This window comes from Canis lupus, chromosome 8 (assembly GCF_011100685.1).
Source record: "Canis lupus familiaris isolate Mischka breed German Shepherd chromosome 8, alternate assembly UU_Cfam_GSD_1.0, whole genome shotgun sequence".
Taxonomy (NCBI): Eukaryota; Metazoa; Chordata; class Mammalia; order Carnivora; family Canidae; genus Canis; species Canis lupus.
Genome location: NC_049229.1, coordinates 50,008,616 through 50,029,004, shown reverse-complemented (window position 1 = coordinate 50,029,004; position 20,389 = coordinate 50,008,616). Strand labels below are relative to the sequence as shown.

Here is a 20,389-nt window from a genome sequence, read left to right as displayed (position 1 = left end):
ACAGAGAGAGGCAGAGACACAGACAGGGAGAAACAGGTTCCATGCAGGGAGCCTGATGCAGGACTTGATCCAGGGACTCCAGGATCATGCCCTGGGCCGAAGGCAGGCGCTAAACCACTGAGCCACCCAGGCATCCCTAAATAAATCTTTTTTTTTTTTTTTAAAGATTTTTAAAATTTTTTTTATTTATTTATGATAGTCACAGAGAGAGAGAGAGAGGCAAAGACATAGGCAGAGGGAGAAGCAGGCTCCATGCACCGGGAGCCCGATGTAGGATTCGATCCCGGGTCTCCAGGATCGCGCCCTGGGCCAAAGGCAGGCGCCAAACTGCTGCGCCACCCAGGGATCCCTAAATAAATCTTTTTAAAAAAGATTCCTGGAAAATAAATGATATAGAGACTTATCCCTAAATTTCTCCTTTAAACCCTTAATAATATTTGTATCTCTAGCACCTAAATAGTGTTTGGCACCTAACAGTGCTCCATATGTGCTTACTGAATGAATGAATGAATCCAATGAATAAATGCACCTTGGTTGCATCTGTACCAGAGCAATGAAATGAGACAATAAGCTGGTCAACGTATAAAATTAGGTTATTAGCGATTCAAATTGTGTTTACATCCGTGGTTACAAATAACAGAGATGGCTGTAAGAGAGTCATTTAGGAAGTTTGATAAAATACAGATTCCTAGATCCCTCCCTTTAAAAATTCTGACTCAGCAGCCTGGGATGGGACTGGGTAATTTGTATTTTTACAGAGATTTCTGTATTATGTTAGTATTGTTTTAGAGGCCTTAGCCAATGCAACTAGAAAAATCACTGGGAGCTATAAGTATTAGAAAGAAGAGACAAAACTATTACTTGCAGACATGATCACCTATCTAAATAATCCAAGAAAAGTAACTGACAAAATGTTAGAACCAATAAGATAACTCAATAAAGTGACCTGGTGGGGGGGGGTGCCTAGGTGGCTAGTTGGTTGGATGACTGACTCTTGATTTTGGCTCAGGTCATGATTTCAGGGTACTGAGATTGAGCCCCATGTCAAGCTCTGCACTGAGTGTGGAGTCTGCTTGAGATTCTCCCGTTTTCTCTCTCTGCCCCTCCACACCCCTGACTGGCATTCTCTAAATATAAATAAATAAATAAATAAATAAATAAATAAATAAATAAATAAATAAATAAATACATACATACATACATACATAAATACATAAATACATAAATAAAGTGACTGGATATAGGATCAATATACAGAAATCAATAGCTCTCAGACATATCAGTAATAACCACTTAATAACCAGATAGTAATATCTCTATATGATAGAAAAAACATTCTGGGGCAGCCCAGATGGCTCAGCAGTTTAGATCCGCCTTCAGCCCAGAGCATGCTTCTGGAGACTTGGGATCAAGTCCCATGTTGGGCTCCCGGCATGGAGCCTGCTTCTCCCTTTGCCTGTGTCTCTGCTTCTCTCTCTCTCTGTGTCTCTCATGGATAAATAAATAAAATCTTAAGAAAAAAGAAAAAACATTCTGTTTATGTGGGAATAAAATGATAAAGCACCTGGACCTATATGAAATGTGCAAGACTTCTAATGGAATAAAAGCATAATACTTTATTGCAGAAGATTAAAAAAAAAAAGACTTGAAGAAATAAAGATAAACCTAGTGGCTAGGATTTGGACCCAAGCATTGACTTCAACATCCACACATTTAATCATTCTGGTTCACAGGTAACTTGGTGAGAGCCAGAATGGAGACAGTATAGGGAAAGATATTCCACTGGTAGAATTGTAACCTGGTACTGTATTCTTAAATGAAGACATTCAATATTTTGAATATTTCAACTCTGTCCTAAATTAATCTAGGACATTAACTATAACTCTAAATAAAAGCCAACAGTTTTTTGTTTTGTTTTGTTTTGTTTTTTTATGGAACTTGACAAGATGATTCTATATATTTCATTAATTATATATATATTTCATTAATTACAATAATAATATAATAATTATAATTATTATAATTATTATATTTTAATATATTATAATAATATAATATTTAATATTATAATTATATAATAATAATATATTTCATTAATTACAATTAATCATTAAATTATAACACGTGGCATATAGTTTTAATTTTCTAAACAAATATTAAAATAGTATGGCATTGACATAGATACAGACACAGAGACTGACAAAACAGAAAAGAAAATCTAGAGAGAAACCTGTATTTATATGAGAGTTTGATATACAATAAAGGTGACATTTCAAATTAGTCAGTAAAGGATTGAATATTCAGCTAAAGATGCTGGGGCATCTGGCTATTGGTTTTGGAAATACGGTGTTTGAGTCTTTCTCTACCTCATGCCACAAACAATAGTAAGTTCCAGATATATTGAAGATTAAGGATGAAAAAACAAAATCATAAAAATATTTGAAGAAAATTAAGGAAAAAAATGTCATAGTCTGAAGTAGGAAACAGTTTTTTGAGCAGGACTACAAAAACCAAACCTACAAAAAAGACTGATGAACTTGACAACAATAAATAATACAAAATATGTATAAGAAAACATCATAAGTAACATTCAAGTGTGCTTGAATCAATCCTCACATTCAAGTGTGAATATGTATAACATATAAAGAGTTTCTAACACTCAATAATACAAGCAACCTCATAGGACAATTGACATTTCATACAGGAGAAAATAAAAATGGAAATAAGCATCTGGAAAAGATGTTTTATTTCAGTAGTAATTTGGGAATGTAATAAAGATAGTAATAATGATGAACACTTATTGAATACTTGGTCCCAGGTATTGTTCTAGGTGTTTTAGATTTCGATTCACTTTATCTACATAGTCACTGTCTGAAGTAGATAATATAATTCTCCTTAGTTTATAAATGAGAGAAATGAGTCACAGAAGGGTTAGATAACTTGCCTTGTGTCAAAGCCAGGATTTGCACCCACATGCTGTGATTTCAACATCTACACTCTACTCTGATTCACAAAAAATTTGCTAATAACCAAGGGAAACAGATATTCCATTGGTGGAATTGTAACCTGGTAGAGTCGTCGTCTTCTTCTTCTTCTTCTTCTTCTTCTTCTTCTTCTTCTTCTTCTTCTTCTTCTTCTTCTCCTTCTTCTTCTTCTTCTTCCTTCTTCTTCTTCTTCTTCTTTTCTTCTTCTTCTTCCTCCTCCTCCTCCTCCTCCTCCTCCTCCTCCTCCTCCTCCTCCTTCTCCTTCTTCTTCTTCTTCTTCTTCTTCTTCTTCTTCTCTTCTTCTTCTTCTTCTTTGATTTTCTTCCTTAAGTAATCTCTATCCCTGATATGGGGCTCTAACTTATGACCCCGAGATCAAGAGTTGCATGCTCTACGGACTGATCCAGGTAGGTGCCCCTGGCATGATATTCTTCTTCTTTTTTAAAGATTTATTTATTTACTTGAGAGAGAGCACTCGCTTGCACAAGTGAGTGGGGGGAGGAGCAGAGGGAGAGAATCTTCAAGCAGACTCCCTGCTGAGCATGTAGCCCAATGCGGGCTTTATCCCACAACCCATGAGATCATGACCTGAGCTGAAAGCAAGAGTCAGTTGCTTAACTGACTGAGCCACCCAGGTGCCCCTATAGTTCCTTTCTAATAATTCTATTTTCTGAAGTTCTTGATGCTGCCACTTGTTAGACTCTGATAGCTCTCTTGACGTTTCGTTTCCTTGTTTTGCAATTTTGGACTGTGAGCCCATCTTTAGTGGAGCTTTATCTGTGGGAATCCCAAGCAGCCTGGAGCCTGGGGCCAGGGGTTCTTCCTCCAATGAGGCACTCTGTTTGTTCCTGATGCATGCCCCAGGGTATTAGCAGCACAGGACCACTTAGATTAATTTCTTAGGGGTTCCAGGACCCTGAAGATAATATAAACTCAAACCACAAACCTGAGTGAGGACAAGTCTGTGAGAGCTAGAGTTCTCAAGTGACTTTTTTTTTTTCTTTGAGAGAGACAGATAACAGACTAATTAAGAACTGAGTGTACAATAGGGGGTCAGGTAGCAATAAGTGCTATTAGAAAAAAAACAAGCAGGGAAATAGGAGAGTGATGGGGATAGAGGGGAGGTCAGAGAAGTGCTCCCTCTGGAGATGACACTTAAGCAGAGGCAGGAATAAAGCCACAGAGTGAGCTGTGCAGATATCTAGGGTAGAGACTTTCAGGCAGAGGCAGGCATGCTGCCAAGTGAGTCAGAAGTCTCTGGTCCAGGACAGCCAGGAAGCCAGTGTGGCCTTAGGGAGGAGGAAGGGATGACCAGAGGGTTTAGCAGGGCGAAGACATGGTGTTCTGATCTTGGAACTCAGAGGGGCCTGGTCTGGCTCAATTCCACCCTGGATTCTCTGGCTCTTTCCTGTGTCTCCTTTGCATTCCCTTGTCCTCTCCCACCCCTTCCATGGGCTTACCTGAAAGCTGCAGATTCCAGAGAGAAGACGTATTTCTCTGAAGAAATTCAGAGATGATTTTGGCCCCCTTAAAGCCAAGGTCATTGTCGGAAACATTCTAAAAGGCAAGAACACACTTAGGTGTATAAAAATCCCACCCAAGCGCCCTCATTAATGAACAGTGTTGGGATGGAGCTTACTTGAGGCCTGCATGCGGTGGGAGCGCAAAGGTGAAAGGGTAGGAAGGTTCAGGAAGAGCAAAGGAGGGAGGGTGATGAGTATTCACTTTTCTGATGCCTGGCTGTGAGGCTCTCCCCCTGGTCTCAATCTTCTCTGAAGTTGGTTTTGGTGACTTCTTACTTCTCCAGGTTAGCCCTAATACTTTAGATAAGCACACTGTACTTTTTTTTTTTTTTTTTTTAACGGAGACAGCCTTATTTGGAAAGTTTGGCATAAAGCAACTGAAAAATTAGTTCAGAGTCATTCATCATTGTAAATTTCATTCATTGATTCCTGAAGCACGAATCACTATGCTGGGAACATGTAGGGATGCAAATAGACACAGCCCTTTTGGGCTAGTGGGAGGGACTTTTATATAAACCAGACATTATTATCTTGTTTCTCCTCTCCTTTTTTTTTTCCATTTAAAAAAAAATTATGGTAAAATAGACCTAACACAACATTTACCATCCTATTTTTTTTTCATCCTAACTATTTTTAAGGATGCAGCACAGTGGTCTGAAATATATTCACATGCTTATGCAACTATCATCATCATTTGTCTCCAGGCACATTGTGTTTGATGAAAGTATTTCACATCTTTATTTTCTCTAAGTTCACTCTTTTTTTTTTTTTTTTTTGAGATTTTATTTATTCATTTGACAGAGAGAATGAGCACAAGTAGGGGGAGTGGCAGGCAGAGGGAGAGGGAGAAGCAGGCTCCTTGCGGAGCAGGAGCCTGATGTGGGGCTCGATTCCAGGACCCTGGAATCACGACCTGAGCCAAAGGCAGATGCTTAGCTTAACCAACTGAGCCACTCAGGTGCCCCTGCATAGTTGCTTTAAAATGAATTTAGGGAGGGGCACCGGGGTGGCTCAGTCTGTTAAGCTAAGCAACTGCCTTTGGCTCAGGTCGATTCCAGGGTCCTGGGACTGAGTCCCGTGTCAGGCTCCCTGCTGCTCCCTCTGTTTGTGCTCCCTCTCTCTGTCAAATAAAAAAATAAAATCGCAAAAAAAAAAAAAAAAAAAAAAAAAAAGAAGCATCTATGCAGAAGGGCTTATAAGGTCCAGACAGAATCCGTTTCTTAGGGTTTCCTCTGGCCACAAGGAACACAGCCCCCCTGCTGGCCTCTGACATGCAGCCGTCCTCTGAGAAGTCACCTCTGGAGGAAGGGGCCTCTAGACCAATGGATCACAGGGAGCTGGAGGCTGGCTAGGGCTGGGGCAGGGGCCTCTGGCCTATCTCAGGTGGGTTCCGAGAGCCCGGGGCTGGGGGTGGAAACCAGTAGCGCCAGGGAAAGGGCACAGTACCAACTCTTGCAGGTAGTAATTCTCTTGCAGCATCTCCAGCAGGCTCAGGATGCCTTCCTCCATGAGACCGTTGTCAGCCAGCTCCAGGGTGACAACACTTGTGTTGGACTTCAGACGCCACAGGGGGAGGGGGAGAAAGACAGAGGTGATCTAGTCAGTTCCTGGCCCTTGCCTGGAGCCCATCCCCTCTCTGGAACATGCCAGCCTTTTCAGGGATGCATGCTAGCAGTTCTGGAGAATGGACAGAACGGGAGAAAGCACAGGGATGATCCACCCCATTGAGTTTTGCCAGGACGACATGCTTATTCTGGGTATCTCCACCAAAGGGGAACTCTGTGGGGAAACTTAGAAAGGGAACATTAAAATGATGAGATCCTTGAGAAAGTGCGGGACACAGGGGTGGGCTAAACAGATGGTTAACTATTTAGCCTGGAGGAGAGAAGCTGGCACCTACTCTAGGATTAAGGAGAACTTGATACATTTAATAAGGGTATTTATTTAGTTTTTTTTTTAATTAAAGATTTTATTTATTTGTGTGAGAGAGATTGTGTAGAGCAAGAGAGAGAACATGAGCGGGGAGGAGGGGCAGAGGGAGAAGCCGACTCCCTGCTGAGCAGGGAGCCCCATACAGGGCTTGATTCCAGGACCCTAAGGATATATATTTTTTAAGATTTTATTTATTTATTCATGAGAGAGAGAGAGGCAGAGACACGGGCAGAGGGAGAAGCAGGCCCCATGCAGGGAGCCCGATGTGGGACTCGATCCCGGGACTCCAGGATCAGGCCCTGGGCCAAAGGTGGCGCTAAACCACTGAGCCACCCAGGCGTCCCCAGGACCTAAATTTCAATCTTAGATATGCACTTCCAAGCTAGTCAGCATTCCCAGGGGCAGAGGAAGTGACCTGCAGCATGAAGGCCAGGGGTTCGCTCTACCTGGCACTGTTTGTCATTCTTCCCTTCCTTACCTCGGGGTCCTGGTATGGAGAGATGTAGAGAACAGACACAGTTTTGGATTTGAGCGTTTTCAACGTGCGCCCAGCAGCAAGAGAGGTAGGCCGCGGGAAGGAGCCCTAGCTCCGGGCAAAGGGAAAGACGACACACAGCTACCGCAATGTGGAATGGTTCACTCAGGGCCTTCTCGAAACACCCTCTGGTCTTGGCTCGCTGAGGCAGGCACAATTTCGTCGTGCTCAAAGGCAAGGGTCATGGCTCACGTGGCCAGGTGGCACTTAGAAGTGTCCAGGATCGGGGGAGGGGGGAAGCAGCACGGTGTGGGGGGCGGCGGGCAGCGCCCCCCCAGGCCTATCGACCTTCGTCTCATTAGGGCACATGGCCACTGGCTACTCCATGCCAACTGCTGGGGAAGCAACAGGGGTAGTGAACACTCCTGCACCTCACGACCCATGAGGGTGTGGAGGCGGGCAGGTGAGGGAGAGATGCGACACATGAAGTAGGACCGCTACTATCAGGGTGCTTTTAAGCGAAGCCAGGGAAACACAACATGTGCAAAGCTAAACAGTGCAAAAGATAAATAACAGTTCAGTCACCGGCATGTCACAGTGATTAATTGTCAAATTAGTGACACAGAGAATCAGAGAAGAAAAAACTCCCCCCCCCCAAACAGAAACTGCTGTTACTAAGAGACAAGTGGCCCAAGTCCCGAGAGAATTGCATTATTATCTGTTTTTTTTTCCATGAAACTCATGAGGTAATGGTGCATTCCTAACACCTCATTAATCAGTCTTTCAACACTCAATAAATTTCAAGATGGCTTTGTTCTTTCTCTGCTCTTCCTCTCTTTCCTCCCTCTCCAGAAAGCAGCACACTCTCACATTTCATGTAGCCTCTTAACGGGCATGTGCTAAATGCAAATGATGTTCTATTTCCCAAAATGAGTGAGTGCTTTTTTTTTTTTTTTAAATCAAACTTTCTCTTTACCAACCTAAATGAACAAAGTGTTGTGCTGATATACAGTTGTCACGTGTTCTGTTTTGCTGGGATGGAAGTTGGTTTGTATATAATCAATTTTAATTATATAAAGCCATGATGAATTCAAGGTCAAGTCCTTGGTTGCTCATGCCAAGCCGAGAAAGAGAGAGAGAGAGGGAGAGAGAGAGAGGATTATTCATGTGGGAAAACATGATCTATTCTACAGTGTGATTTTTAAAGAATTATTAACATTGCAAAAGGCAAACATTGAATAGAATAGCTCAGTAGCGACCTCATTTATAGCAAAAGTGAGCTTCGGAATTGAGACCCAGGCTGACATTTTGTATCAAGCACTTGCATTAGTGCCCAGCCACTTACCCGGAGCTGTTGCCTTTGCTTCCTGAATCAGAAAGAGCATAGACTCGCAAGGCCAAGGTCCCTAACAGCCCCCTTCCCAGGAGCGAATGGGGCATCCCTGCCTGTTCGGTAAGTCAACTGGCAGTCAAGCAGAGTCTAGGGCAGGATGGGCATAAAGCTTGCAATTGAGGGTCCCATGGAGGATCTCTCTGAGATCTGTCACCACTCTGTCAAGGCCCACCTCTACCAGCCTTCGAGTGCCCCCATTGGCATGCTCACCACTAGGGCTATAGCAATAGCCTTGGTACCATTGGGGCCCAGCCCATGGTGGTTGAGATTCATGTAGGACTCCTCCATGTTCCGGAGAAAGTAGGAGACAGGCACCACGCTCATCAGTCTGCAGGCTTCCAGGTACAGCTCATTTTGTCTGGTGGTGAAAAATTTCTCTGTATCTACAGAAAAAAGATGCAAGTGGATGAGGTGGGGTTTCTCTTCTACATTTGCCTTATTTCCCCTCTGGCCTTGGGCCAGTTGCAGACACTATTCATCTGGTGTCTCCTCTGCCCCAGGATGTCCCTATGAGTGTGTGCACAGGAGGGCAACTCCAATCGGGAAGTCAGCCGGAGGTGGAAAAAGAGATCCAAATTCCAGAAGGTCCAAATGGACATCTCCCTTTGGGTAAGAGACAGGGGTGCCGGTTTTAGGCCCAAGCTTTCCTAGGAGAAGGAGCAGTGTGCCCATGCCCACCTCCCTGGATTGTCCACATCCAGGACTGATGAGATCAAGGACACATAAGGGCCTAACTTGCTTGCCTACCATGGGACAGCTCTGAAAGGCCAAACAGACAAAAATCTGATTGGTGATAGTTGAGGGGAGCCTCTGTTTTAGTTTCACCACCACTGTTAAAATGAGAGCTGCGAGTAAAGCTTTGCTAAAGATTTAGAGAGGCTCCAACTTGAAAATCCCTCTAGTAGGACTGAGCGGGCTTCTCAAAGTGGCCAATCGGTGCAAGATGGAGGGATACCCCTCCACCCCCCAACCCCAATCAATTAGAAACAAGCAAACTTGAATTTGAGCGGGCTTTTCTCTTTCAAACATTTGCAGGTTGGGATCCCTGGGTGGCTCGGTGGTTTGGTGCCTGCCTTTGGCCCGGGGCGTGATCCTGGAGTCCTGGGATCAAAACCCGCATCGGGTTCCCTGCGTGGAGCCTGCCTCTCCCTCTGCCTGTGTCTCTGCTTCTCTCTCTCTCTCTGTCTATCATGAATAAATAAATAAAATCTTAAAAAAAAAACAAAAAACATTTGCAGGTCATGTTTCCTCACAAAAAGGAGCGTTATGCCTACTTTACTGATGACAAATCCAGCCCCACATCACATGCAGCTGATCAGCGCTCAAACCAGCTGACATCAGGGGACATAGGGGACATTAGGTCTCCATTCCAACCTCTCGGGGCCTTTGTTCCCTGGGCTTGAGCCCTGCCTGGCTCGTGGTCAATGGGCAGCAGCAGACCTCCCTGAATTCCGTGTGCCCTCACAGCTGTCTCATGAAGCAAGCCCCTTGGACAGCCGGGCCTCCCATGGCCAGCTGGGGTCTAAAGCCTGCATCTGTTTTCCTTCAGATGCCAGGGCCTTTGGCCAACCCACCCTGGACATTTCTGAGGCCAACAATGAGAGCTTTGTTGGTGGAAAGGACAAGTTTACAAGGAAGTTGACTTTGCCGCACAGCTACTCCCTGGCCTTCTCCTTAGGAGGTTTGTAGAGCAGAGGCTTTCAAGCTCGGCCCTATTGACATTTTGACTTGGATAATTCTCTGTTGTGAGGTGCTGTCCTGTGCAGTGAAGGATATTTAGCAGGATTCCTGGCCTCTGCCAGTGAGGTGCCTGTAGCATCCTGCCCCCACTCTGCCCAGTCTGCCAAATGCCCCCTGGGGTGCAAAATCGCCTCCAGGTGAGAACCAGTGTTGCATAGGAAAAACAGCATGTGGCAGGTGAGCAACTTCTCCTGCCTTCTCTTCCTCTTCTGCAGCTTCCCTGCCAGCTTGCTATTCCCCTCTCCCCCCATGGGTTTATGTCTCAGGCCTGTCCAGAAAGCCCTCCCTGCCCACTCCCAGCACCTCCGTACTGGCTGCAGGGTCACTAGAAGCTCCAGCAAGAGGGCCCTGAGTGTCTATCCCAGCATGGCATAGTTGCCATGAGAGATTCCTGTTTGCCAAGTCAGGGTAGGTAACCTCCACCTTTGTCGTTGGCACTAGTTCTGCTCTGTTTTGTTCTGCTGACCCTTTCTAGCTGTAGTCAGTGTGGTTGTGTTTTAGAGGCAGCTTGCAACAGTGTTATATTCTCTCGTGGGGAGTTGGGGGGTAATGGGATGGAAGCAGGAATCTGGGACAAAGCATCCAGTTTCTATCTGCCACCCCTTCCAACCAGCAAAAATTCTGTGGGTTGTTTTTTTTTTAAGATTTTATTTATTTATTCATGAGAGAGAGAGAGAGAGAAAGAGAGGCAGAGACAGAGACAGAGGCAGAGGCAGAGGGAGAAGCAAGCTCCCTGTGGGGAGCCTGATAAGGGACTCAATCCCAAGACCCTGGGATCGTGACCTGAGCTGAAGGCAGATGCTCAACCACTGAGCCACTCAGGTGACCCTAAAATTCCGTGCTAAAAACCACATTAGTATGTTAGCAGCAGCCTTGACACGGAAAAGAAGTCAGAGAAAGAGCAACAAGATGCTGAGTGTGGGGCGGGGTGGTGGTGGTGGTTGTGGTGTGGGAAGGAGGCATGTGTGGAGGTGGAAGTTGTGTGTTAACCCTGGGTGGGGAGGTTTATGAATTGACTGACCCAGCCTCCAGAACACGAGAGAGGACAGCCACTGGGCTAGCCTCAGCCTAGAAGTTCCAGGCTGGCCCATCAGGCAGGGGGAGCATTTTGCTCACGTTGTTTCATAGCTGTTCTGGGCACTTCCCTCCCCGGGGAAAGAGAGGGAGAGGAGGATGGAGGCATTGTTTGCAATAAGAGTCTTTGCTGCAGCCTAGCCAGCACCCTTGCCCTCCCCTGCCACCCTGCCCACATCCCTGTCCTCCCCACGGCCCCCCCTCCCCCCGCAGCCTCCCAGGGCACACTTGCTTTGTTTAGGGCTAACATTCAAGTAGGAGAACCAAGAACTTGAGAACTCAAATATGAGTAGAGGGGAAAGTCACTGGGATGCAAGTCACTGGGAGCCACAGACACTGCAGGGTCCCCCACAATATGGAGCACGAAGGCAGATGAGCAGGGTGGGGTGAACAGGGCACCAGCGAACATTGGCAGCTCTCTGTGGCCTTGGGCAACTCACACTCAGTTCCCTCTTGAAAAGGCCGATAATAATGACTACCTCCTGGGACTCGTTCAAAGACGACATAAGATGCCACAGGTGGAATCATTTAGAAAACCAGAAATCCCTGTTCGTGTATTGATTTACCTTTGGACAAGCCCATGTGGCTACTCTGCTCACCAGGGAGGCCACAGGCACTGGGCAGCTGCACCTGCTGCCACTGGGCCAGACTTGAAGAGGACGTGGCATGGAACTGGCCCCAAGAACGCCTTTGTCAGGCCAGCCTGCCGGGGCCAGAGCCATGGCCAACCTGGGAAAGCAGAGGCCTCCAGCCTCTGAGGAACGAGGCTTGCTACTACCCCACCTATTAAGTGTCCACTCTCACCTTCAATCTCCAGGTCTGTTTCTGAGCTCTCTCGGGCTGGCTTCTCTTTTTCCACAGCCACAGAGGCCTCGGCCTCACAGTAGAGGGTTTCATCACTGTTCTGTGAGGTGGGTTTGGTTTCGGGTTCATCTGGAAGAAAAAAACTCATCTCCTTGATGCTGGCAATGAAACCTGCTGGCCTCTCACGTAGAGCTTGGCCTATGCTCCCTTCCTTGGCAAGCTACGTCCTGGCCACAGCCTGTGAAACCCGCCCCCTCCCCTCCCCATGCAGCTCAGCATGCTGAGAACCACAGTGTGCATTCAGTCCTGACAGGGGGACTCCATTCTACAAGCCCTCCTTATGGGACACAGTGCCACCTCTTGGTCACCTATAGGGTCTGGTGCTAAACACCTCCTGTGTCCTCTGGGACTCCCTGCGCCTGCCTGGTTCCCTGCTTTGGGCCTGTCTTGGAGATTGGCTCCTTGCTCACTTTTCCCCTTCTCATTGGCTTAGGTGGGGTTGAGAGTCTGCTTCACGCTTTCAGGGAGAGGATGTGTGCCGATGCCTAGGCCTCCTCATTGGCGGGCACAAACCATGCTGCAGAAGGCAAAGGGCAGGGCAGGGCAGGGCAGGGCAGGCAACTTGGGTCAAATATGAAATGAAATGAGACAGGAAGCATCCCAAGGAGAAAGAAAGATAACTTGATTCCTGAAAATTTGACCTAGCTTCTCTTCCTTCCAATCCAACATTTATTTTAAGACCATGAAGAAGGAAGGGTTGCAAAATCTTGCTGGGATCATCAAACATACACGTCCTAAGCTTTCCTCCTACCAGTCCCCACACTTGCTGGACATGGTTTTCTGCCACTGGATCACTGATCTGGGACCAGCATGGGTTCCTGAAAGCCTCACAGAAGGGTCCAGAGCTAGTCCTCCCACATGTACTTGATGCAATGTTTGGAGGAGCCATGCTCCATCACCAGGTAGCCCATCAGAACTTGGCCAATCTACTCTTTGGGTGGGCTGAGCATTTGTGGCAGTGGTCCCAAGTTTTAACCACCCAGATTATAAGATAGTGGGGTTCCTAATAAGTTCATGCAGGTCTGTGATTTCTCAGTCCTTATCCATAAACCCAATATTTAAACCCTTATTATCCATAAGCTCCAATATTTATTTCTGAGACTGTAAGACAGGGTCTGGATGATAAGGGGTAGAAGTAGCAGTGGCCCAGCAGTTAGAAGACATACAGCAACTTAGCCATCCAACTGAGCCATCAAAAAGTTATAACTTTTTGAGTCTTAATATCCTGAGTCATACAATTTTAGAATTCCATCCATCCAGCAGAATGCTAGTACATGTTTAAATAGATATCCAGAAGAAAAAAAAAATCCTGATTTGTAGTGTTAGCCAATTCAGGTGGCGTAAATATTCCCAACATGGCTGTTTCAAACTACCAACATGACATAAACCAGCTCACAAAATGAAAATTAAAGTCACCCAGAGTTAGTACAAGCCAATTCCAGCACAGCATTGCATCTGACTCTCTCACTCCCTGTTTGGGAAGCCCTGAAGCCAAGTCAATGTAATCCACTGTCCAGAATCTAGAGGTTCCTGGCTGAGGAGGGGAGGGGTCTTCAGGGTCCATGTGATCACTGGGTATTACACCGAGCAGTTCAGAAGGGCCCAAGTGATGAGAGATGGGATGCCTGTTCACCTTTTGTCTCAGGCTCAAGAGGTTCATCATTGTCCATGGTGCCAGGGCCCTCTCGGGGGCTGCTGCCAGCTTCTTGCCACCTTTCTGCTGCTTCCCTAAGAAGCACACCTGTCTATTCACTTCTGTCTCAAACTTTGTGCACCTCTGCCCTCTCACAGATAAATCCCACAGTGGGGCCTAGAGTTATCCTTGTATCCAAGCAAGCCCTGGGGAGGGTGGGCTTTGGTGGGAACTGGACATGCATGGATTGGACCCCAACTCTGTCTGGGGGAAGTAGCTACTTCCCAGGATCATCAGGGAGAGTGGTACAGCTCTATTCCTGGGAGCCCCGTCGAAAGGATGCGCACCCCCTGCGACTTTGTGACTTAGGGGGCACTTTCATTTCATCTCTTCAACATTCCATGACCTCATGCAGTCATTGTGATCCATGTGGGTGAACTTGGCAACAGCCAACCTCCCCTCTTGGTGGCCCTGGCAGTCCTCTTTTCTCATATGTCTGCTGGGGCCAAGCCCAGGCTTGGCTGTGAGTGTGCAGGTGCTGTGGGGGGGCCTCTCGGTGGTGTTAGATTTCCCTTTGTGGCAGGAGCAAAACCAAGCTCCTTAATCAGGTGACTGTGAAGAGCGGCCACCATGTTCTTCTCTCAAGGTGGTTGTGCTTCAGGTACGAAATATTTCAGTCATGGGTGAAGTCAGTTTTCTTCTACCCAGTTCTCTTTCCTTTTTTCTTTCCTCCCCAAGAGAGTATCCTCAACCTTGGAGCAGAAGATCAAAAGCAAAGCACAACAAACATATGTTCTATCACTACAATTTATTGCAGCCAAAGTATTGTTTAATCCAAACTACCGGGCTGCCTAACTTGAAACCACTCAACCATCATTCACACGCGTGGCTGTTTTCACATGTCTTGGAGTTGAAGTTCACTTGCAGTTTGCTCTCAAGAGAATCTGGAGGTGTGTTTGTTCCTTCTTGATAAGCCTTCAGCACATCAACGGTCAGGTCAGTGACTGGAGGGCTTGGGGATATGGAGATCCCTCTTTGCCACTCAGAAGAATGACGAAGATCTAGGAATTTGTGTAGGGAAACAATGCTTAGAACCTTGGACTGAAAGAAATATGTATATCTGAGATGTTACCCTTTCCTTCAGGCATTCATTCTGTAAAAAAATTATAGAGTATCTATTATGTACAAGACCCTAAGATAGGCACCACTGTGGGGAAGGGATGCAGACATGATTATGGCATGGTCCCTTCAAGGCATATATAATACAAGATAGGAAGGGTGTGAGGGTGGTGGGCAAGTATTTTCGGCAGAGCTCCTGTTCATAAAACAAACTTGAGTCACCCTACATCAGCATGGCAACACCATTCTACTGGCCCAATCCCATGTGGTTCCTTGAAAGAAACACCAAACAGGCCAGAGGGAGTGATCAACTCCTAGGATGATTTGGTAAGCATGAGTCCTAGAGACCCTCTGGACATCTGTCTACTCCACACTGGTACAGAGGATAAGAAAGTGTCCTGAAAGGAGAAAAAAGGGGACTGGAGAGTATATATATCGGTCCTGGTCTAAACTCTAGGTGCTCTGTCTGGACAGCACCACATGGTCTCAGGCACAAAGGGAGAATTAGAAAATTTGAGGGAGAGCACTCTAAATAGCCACTGAGCCTCTGCTCAGACACCAGGCACTACTGGGAATTGGTAAGGGTCAGGAGGGAGATTCTCTGGGAGGTCAAGGGAAGGGGAGGTTTCTTCGTGCTGAGGAGCATTTGTGGGTTCTGGATAAGTAGAGTCCTGGCAAAAGGCATTTCCAGGGATACAGAATAAAGGAAGGCAACAGAGCTCAAGCTGAGTTTGGGGGAATACAGGGTGCAGAGAGTAGTAGGGAAAAGGGAGGCCATAGGGATTACAGCAATTTCAGGAATCGATTCAATGCAGTGAAAAGTCAGTAGGAAGCCACTGAGGATCTTTAACAGGAGCATGGCTGAATCAGAGCTCCTCTTTATAATGATGGGCAGCAATTATATTTATTTGAGGGAAAAAGTCCATTCTGGAGAAGGAAAAATGTTCAAGAGCCATAATTTTAAAATTTTGTATCTCTTTTAAAATCAGAAAATATATCTGCAACTTCTTTTTATTCTTTTTATTTATTTGAGAGTGAGAGCGCGCGCGCGCGCGAGAGAGAGAGAGAGAGAGAGAGAGAGAGAGAGAGAGTACGAGCGAGCACAAGCAGGGGGAGGGGTCAAGGGAGAGGGAGAAGCTGATTCCCAGCTGAGCAGGGACCCCCCTACCCCCCCACCTCAACATGGGGCTCAATTCCAGGACTCCGGGGTTACTATCTGAGCCAAAGGCAGGTGCTTAACTGACTGAGCCACCCAGGTACCCCTGCAACTTCTTTTTATATGTTATTTTAAAAGTTTGTTACTGAGGAACATCCCTTTTCTTTTTAAGGATTTTATTTATTTGAAAGAGAGAGTGAGAGAGAGTGTGCACGTGTTGGGGGGAAGGGTGGAGGGAGAGGAAGAAGTAGACTCCCCGCTGAGCAGGGAGCCCAACGTGGGACTGGTCCTAGGACCCTGGGATCATGACCTGAGTTAAAGGCAGACGCTTACCTGTCTGAGCCACCCAGGTGCCCCAGGGGCATCCTTTTGTTTTTTAATTAAAATTTTAATTTTGAAATATTTTAGATTGTATAGAGTTACAAAAAATAATAGACTATATACTCTTCAATCAGCTTCCCCTCATATTTACATCTTGCATAGAAAAATTTTCAAAACTAAGAAATTACATTGGTACAATGCTATTAACTCCACTATAGATCGTATTTGTATTTTACTCATTCTTTCACTAATGTCCATTCTTTGTTCCAGAATCCAGTCCAGGATCTCACATTGTGTTACCATGTCTCTCTGTCTCTCTCAGAATATGACATTTCTTCAGTCTTGGTCTTATATGATCTTGACACTTTTAAAGAGTACTGGGCAGATATTTTGTGGAATGTCCCTCAGTTTGGGTTTGTCTGATGTTTTGTCACGATTCCTGGGAAAGGTGCCAGAGCTGATGTGCCCTTCTCAGCGCATATCAAGGACACATGATGTCAATATAGATTACGTTGATTTCTTGGCCAAGGTGGTATCTTCCAGGTTTATCTACTATGAAATTACTGCTTTCCACTTTGTAATTATATAGTTTAGAGAAGATGCACTATGCAAATATCCTATTTCTGCTTCAACTTTTTGCCCAATACTTTTATTTATTTATTTTGCCCAATAATTTTAGCATCCATTGATCTTACAGAGATCTTGCCTCAACCATTATTACTATCATGTTTTAACAGTGCTTTTCTGTTTCCCACAGTCCTTCTATGTTTGTTAATTGAAATTCTTTTGTAGGAGAGAGTGGTCCCTTTCTCTTATTTATTGGTTTAATCAGTTGTTTATATTAGCAGGGATCATGGCTGCTTATTTTATTCAATACAGTACTGTCATTATTTTGCTGTTCAAGTTCCAACTTTGGCTATGGGAGCTCATTCAGGTTGTCTCCTGTGTCCTTTTAACCTGCTCTCTACCTTTTATTTATTTGTTTTTTATTTTTATAGCTAAGACTATTGGTTTTTTTTTTTAAGGTTTTATTTATTCATTCAAAAGAGAGAGAGTGCAAGCAGGGGATGGGCAGCAGGGTCACCCCCCACCCCATGCAGGGCTAGATCCCATGACCCTGGGATCACGACCTGAGCTGAAGGCAGGTGCTTAATTGACTGAGCCACCTAGGTGCCCCCTCTTCACCTGCATGTATGTAGCAGGTGTATGTTTAACCTTGTGAGACACCATCATGTTGTTACCCAAAGTACAAAGGGGCTCTGCTAATATGAATTTACCATAGGAATATATGGTAGCATCATTGTTCTACATTCTTCCCAACACTTGATATCGCAGTTTTGTCTTTATTTTGCCATTTGAACTGTGTAATGTTATTTTCTGGTGCTTTTAATCTGTATTTCCCTAACGACTAGTGATGTTGAGCATCTTTCATATGCTTTTAGGCCATTCCTATATCTTTCTTATTGTTCAGATCTCTTGTCTCTCTTAAGTTGGGTGTTACTGAGTTTTGAGGGTTCTTGATATATTCTGGGTAGAAATCCTTTATCAGACATGTGGTTTGCAAATATTTTCCTCCCAATCTGTGGTTTAGCTTCTTATTCTTAACTCTGTCTTTCACAGTGTACACATTTCAATTTTGATCAAGTCAAATAATTTTTCAAAATTCGTAATTGAAAAATTACCAACTTTCTGCCTAGCCGTGGTCATGTAGATTTCCTCCCATGTTTTATCCTAGAAATTTTATAGTTTTATCTTTTACCTTTAGGTCTACAATCCATTAAATTTTTTTTGTGGTAAAATATGCTAACATAAAATTTATCATTTAACCCTTTTTAAAATTTATTCTTTAAAGATTTTGTTTATTTATTCATGAGATACAGAGAGAGAGAGAGGCAGAGACATAGCCAGAGGGAGAAGCAGGCTCCCTGTAGGGAGCCCGATATGGGACTTGATTCTAGGTCCCCGGGATCACAATCTGAGCTAAAGGCAGATGCTCAACCACTGAGCCACCCAGCCATCCCTTTAACCCTTTTATAGTGTATAATTTAGTGGCATTAAGTACATTAATGATATTGCATAACCATCACCATGGTAAACAGATGTATAACTGTCATCCATCTGCAGAGCTTTCTCTAGGATCCGTTTTGAGTGAATCTTTGGGTAAGGTATAAAGGGTACCTTTGTGAGGTATGGATTGGGATTCATTTTGCATGTGGATGTTCAAATGTTCCAACAGTATTGTTGAAAACACTGTTCTTTCATCATTTAATTGCCTTTTTACCATGGTCAAAAGTCTGTTGACTGTATGTATCCTTTTGGGGTTATTTGTGGGGCTAGCATTTCAGAAATGATACAACCAGCATGTGATGTCCCATCTAATCAGAATGTTGTACTTTTACAAGTACATTCTTTTTTTTTTTTTAAGATTTTATTTACGAGAGACACACACAGAAAGAGAGACACAGAGAGAGACAGAGACACAGGCAGAAGGAGAAGCAGGCTCCATGCAGGGAGCCTGACGTGGGACTCGACCCCAGGTCTCCAGGATCAGGCTCTGGGCTGAAGGTGGCGCTAAACCGCTGAGCCACCTGGGCTGCCCTGCCCTACAAGTACATTCTGTAGCTAGATGAGCTACTGCGGTGCTGGGAGGTAGGCATAAGGGACTTCGGGAGTGGGAGGTAAACTGATTCTGTAATCCACAGAGCAGGAACAAAGGAGACAGTCTCAGGGGAGGATGGGAGATGTGGTTTTGACTTGAAATAAGTCAAAGAGAATGTCATCCAGGGCAAGATATGGACAAATACTAAGAGAAGGAAAATTTCCTTCTTTGTTGCCAGTATTATTGTTACAACACTTCCACTAGTGGAGAACACGGCAGAGGGACCCTTTATTATCCTATAAGGTACCATCTATACAGCACTTGTAAGTGCAGACACTGTTCCATGAACTTTCCATTTAAATAGTCTATTATTATGCCATTAAGAGATACTATTATTGATTCCCATTTTACAGAGGAGGAAACTGAGCACAGAGGGGCTAAGTAACTGGCCCTAAATCACACAGCTGGAAAGTGGCAGAGCTGGGACATGAAGGAAGTCAGTCTGGTTGTAGAGCCCACAATGCCTCTCTACACCGCCCTGCATGCTGTTGATTTAACATGACAGGGTTGTTCTCCATTCAGGGCAACTGCTGTTCATGGCTCAGATGGATCTGGGCTCAGATGATGTGTTTCAGGAGTTGGCAAACTATAGTCGGAGGACCATATCTGGTCCATGGCTTGTTCTGTAAATAAAGTTTTCTGGAAATACAGTCATGATCATTTATTTAGATATTTCTGTGGCTGCTTTCATACAGCCACATGCCAAAGTCAAGCATTTGCTGCAGAGACCCACATCCTGCAAAGTAAAAAATATTTCCTATCTGGTCCTTTAGGAAAAAGTTTGCCGTTGCATTTAATGGCTATTAGCATAAGACAATAATGGTTCTAGTTCTCCGAGGAAAGAATGGAGAGAAAAGAATCCAAGAAAGTTGGCAGAAACCACATTAGGAGGCAAGATGAGGAAGTACAACCAAAGAAAGAAACAAATGCCATTACCAGATGTAATAATATTCATTTCATGCAAGGGCATTTAAAAAAAATGGTAGTTGTAAATCCAGTAGGATTTCAAATATGGGGGGAGGTTTTTGAAAGAAAGGTGCTTGCAGAATTATAAAGCAAGAAATTCCCCATTATGTGTCCACTTTTGCAAGTTTGGGTTTTATTATGTTCAGTTTCCTTATGAAACTGCAGCTCTTCAGAAAGAAGGACTTTTTATTCATTCATTCATTCATTCATTCATTCATTCATTTGTTCTTTAGTTCGTTCAATGTGCTTAATGTACTAGTGCTGGCTTAGGCAATGGGAGCAGAGTGGCGAACCTCATGAAGTATATATACAGCTTACTGAGGGGTACTGAGGAGTAAAGAGACAGTGACAGTGTTGGATCCAGGGTAAGCAAGGCTGTGAGAGAAGCAAATAGGAGGAAGCTTTGGGTCCAGACTGAGGGCAGTGGCATGTTTGCTTGTGGATGGGTGCTGGAGGTTCAGGAAAGCTTCCTCGAGGAAGAAATGTCTAGGCTGAGACTTGAAGTTCCATTTTGCAGTATCCAGGTGAAGGCAGGGAGAGGGACAGACCC

At 44.8% G+C, this 20,389-nt stretch overlaps 2 protein-coding genes across 11 annotated transcripts in view; one reads left to right on the top strand and one right to left on the bottom strand.

Annotated features, from left to right (window-relative positions):
* LRRC74A (leucine rich repeat containing 74A) overlaps positions 1–14,023 on the bottom strand; it is a 34,556-nt gene extending 20,533 nt beyond the window's left edge. For 2 of the 9 annotated variants that reach the window (XM_038545372.1, XM_038545368.1), the window contains exons 1-5: positions 13,619–14,023; positions 11,926–12,054; positions 8,518–8,690; positions 5,954–6,061; positions 4,445–4,541 (exon numbers count right to left, since the gene is read on the bottom strand). In XM_038545372.1, the coding sequence (XP_038401300.1) occupies positions 4,445–4,541; positions 5,954–6,061; positions 8,518–8,690; positions 11,926–12,054; positions 13,619–13,655 (544 nt within the window). In that variant the 5' untranslated portion in view covers positions 13,656–14,023. The remainder of the gene's footprint in view (positions 1–4,444; positions 4,542–5,953; positions 6,062–8,517; positions 8,691–11,925; positions 12,055–13,618) is intronic. The other 7 variants (XM_038545370.1, XM_038545366.1, XM_038545367.1 and 4 more) reach the window with 6 other exon arrangements.
* Positions 14,024–14,076: 53 nt separating this feature from the next.
* The window catches only part of ANGEL1 (angel homolog 1), a 41,667-nt gene continuing 35,354 nt past the window's right edge, over positions 14,077–20,389 (top strand). The window contains exons 1-2 of one of the 2 annotated variants that reach the window (XM_038545357.1): positions 14,077–14,279; positions 14,436–14,614. The gene's annotated coding sequence lies outside the window, so the exon portion shown is untranslated. The remainder of the gene's footprint in view (positions 14,280–14,435; positions 14,615–20,389) is intronic. The other variant, XM_038545358.1, reaches the window with a different exon arrangement.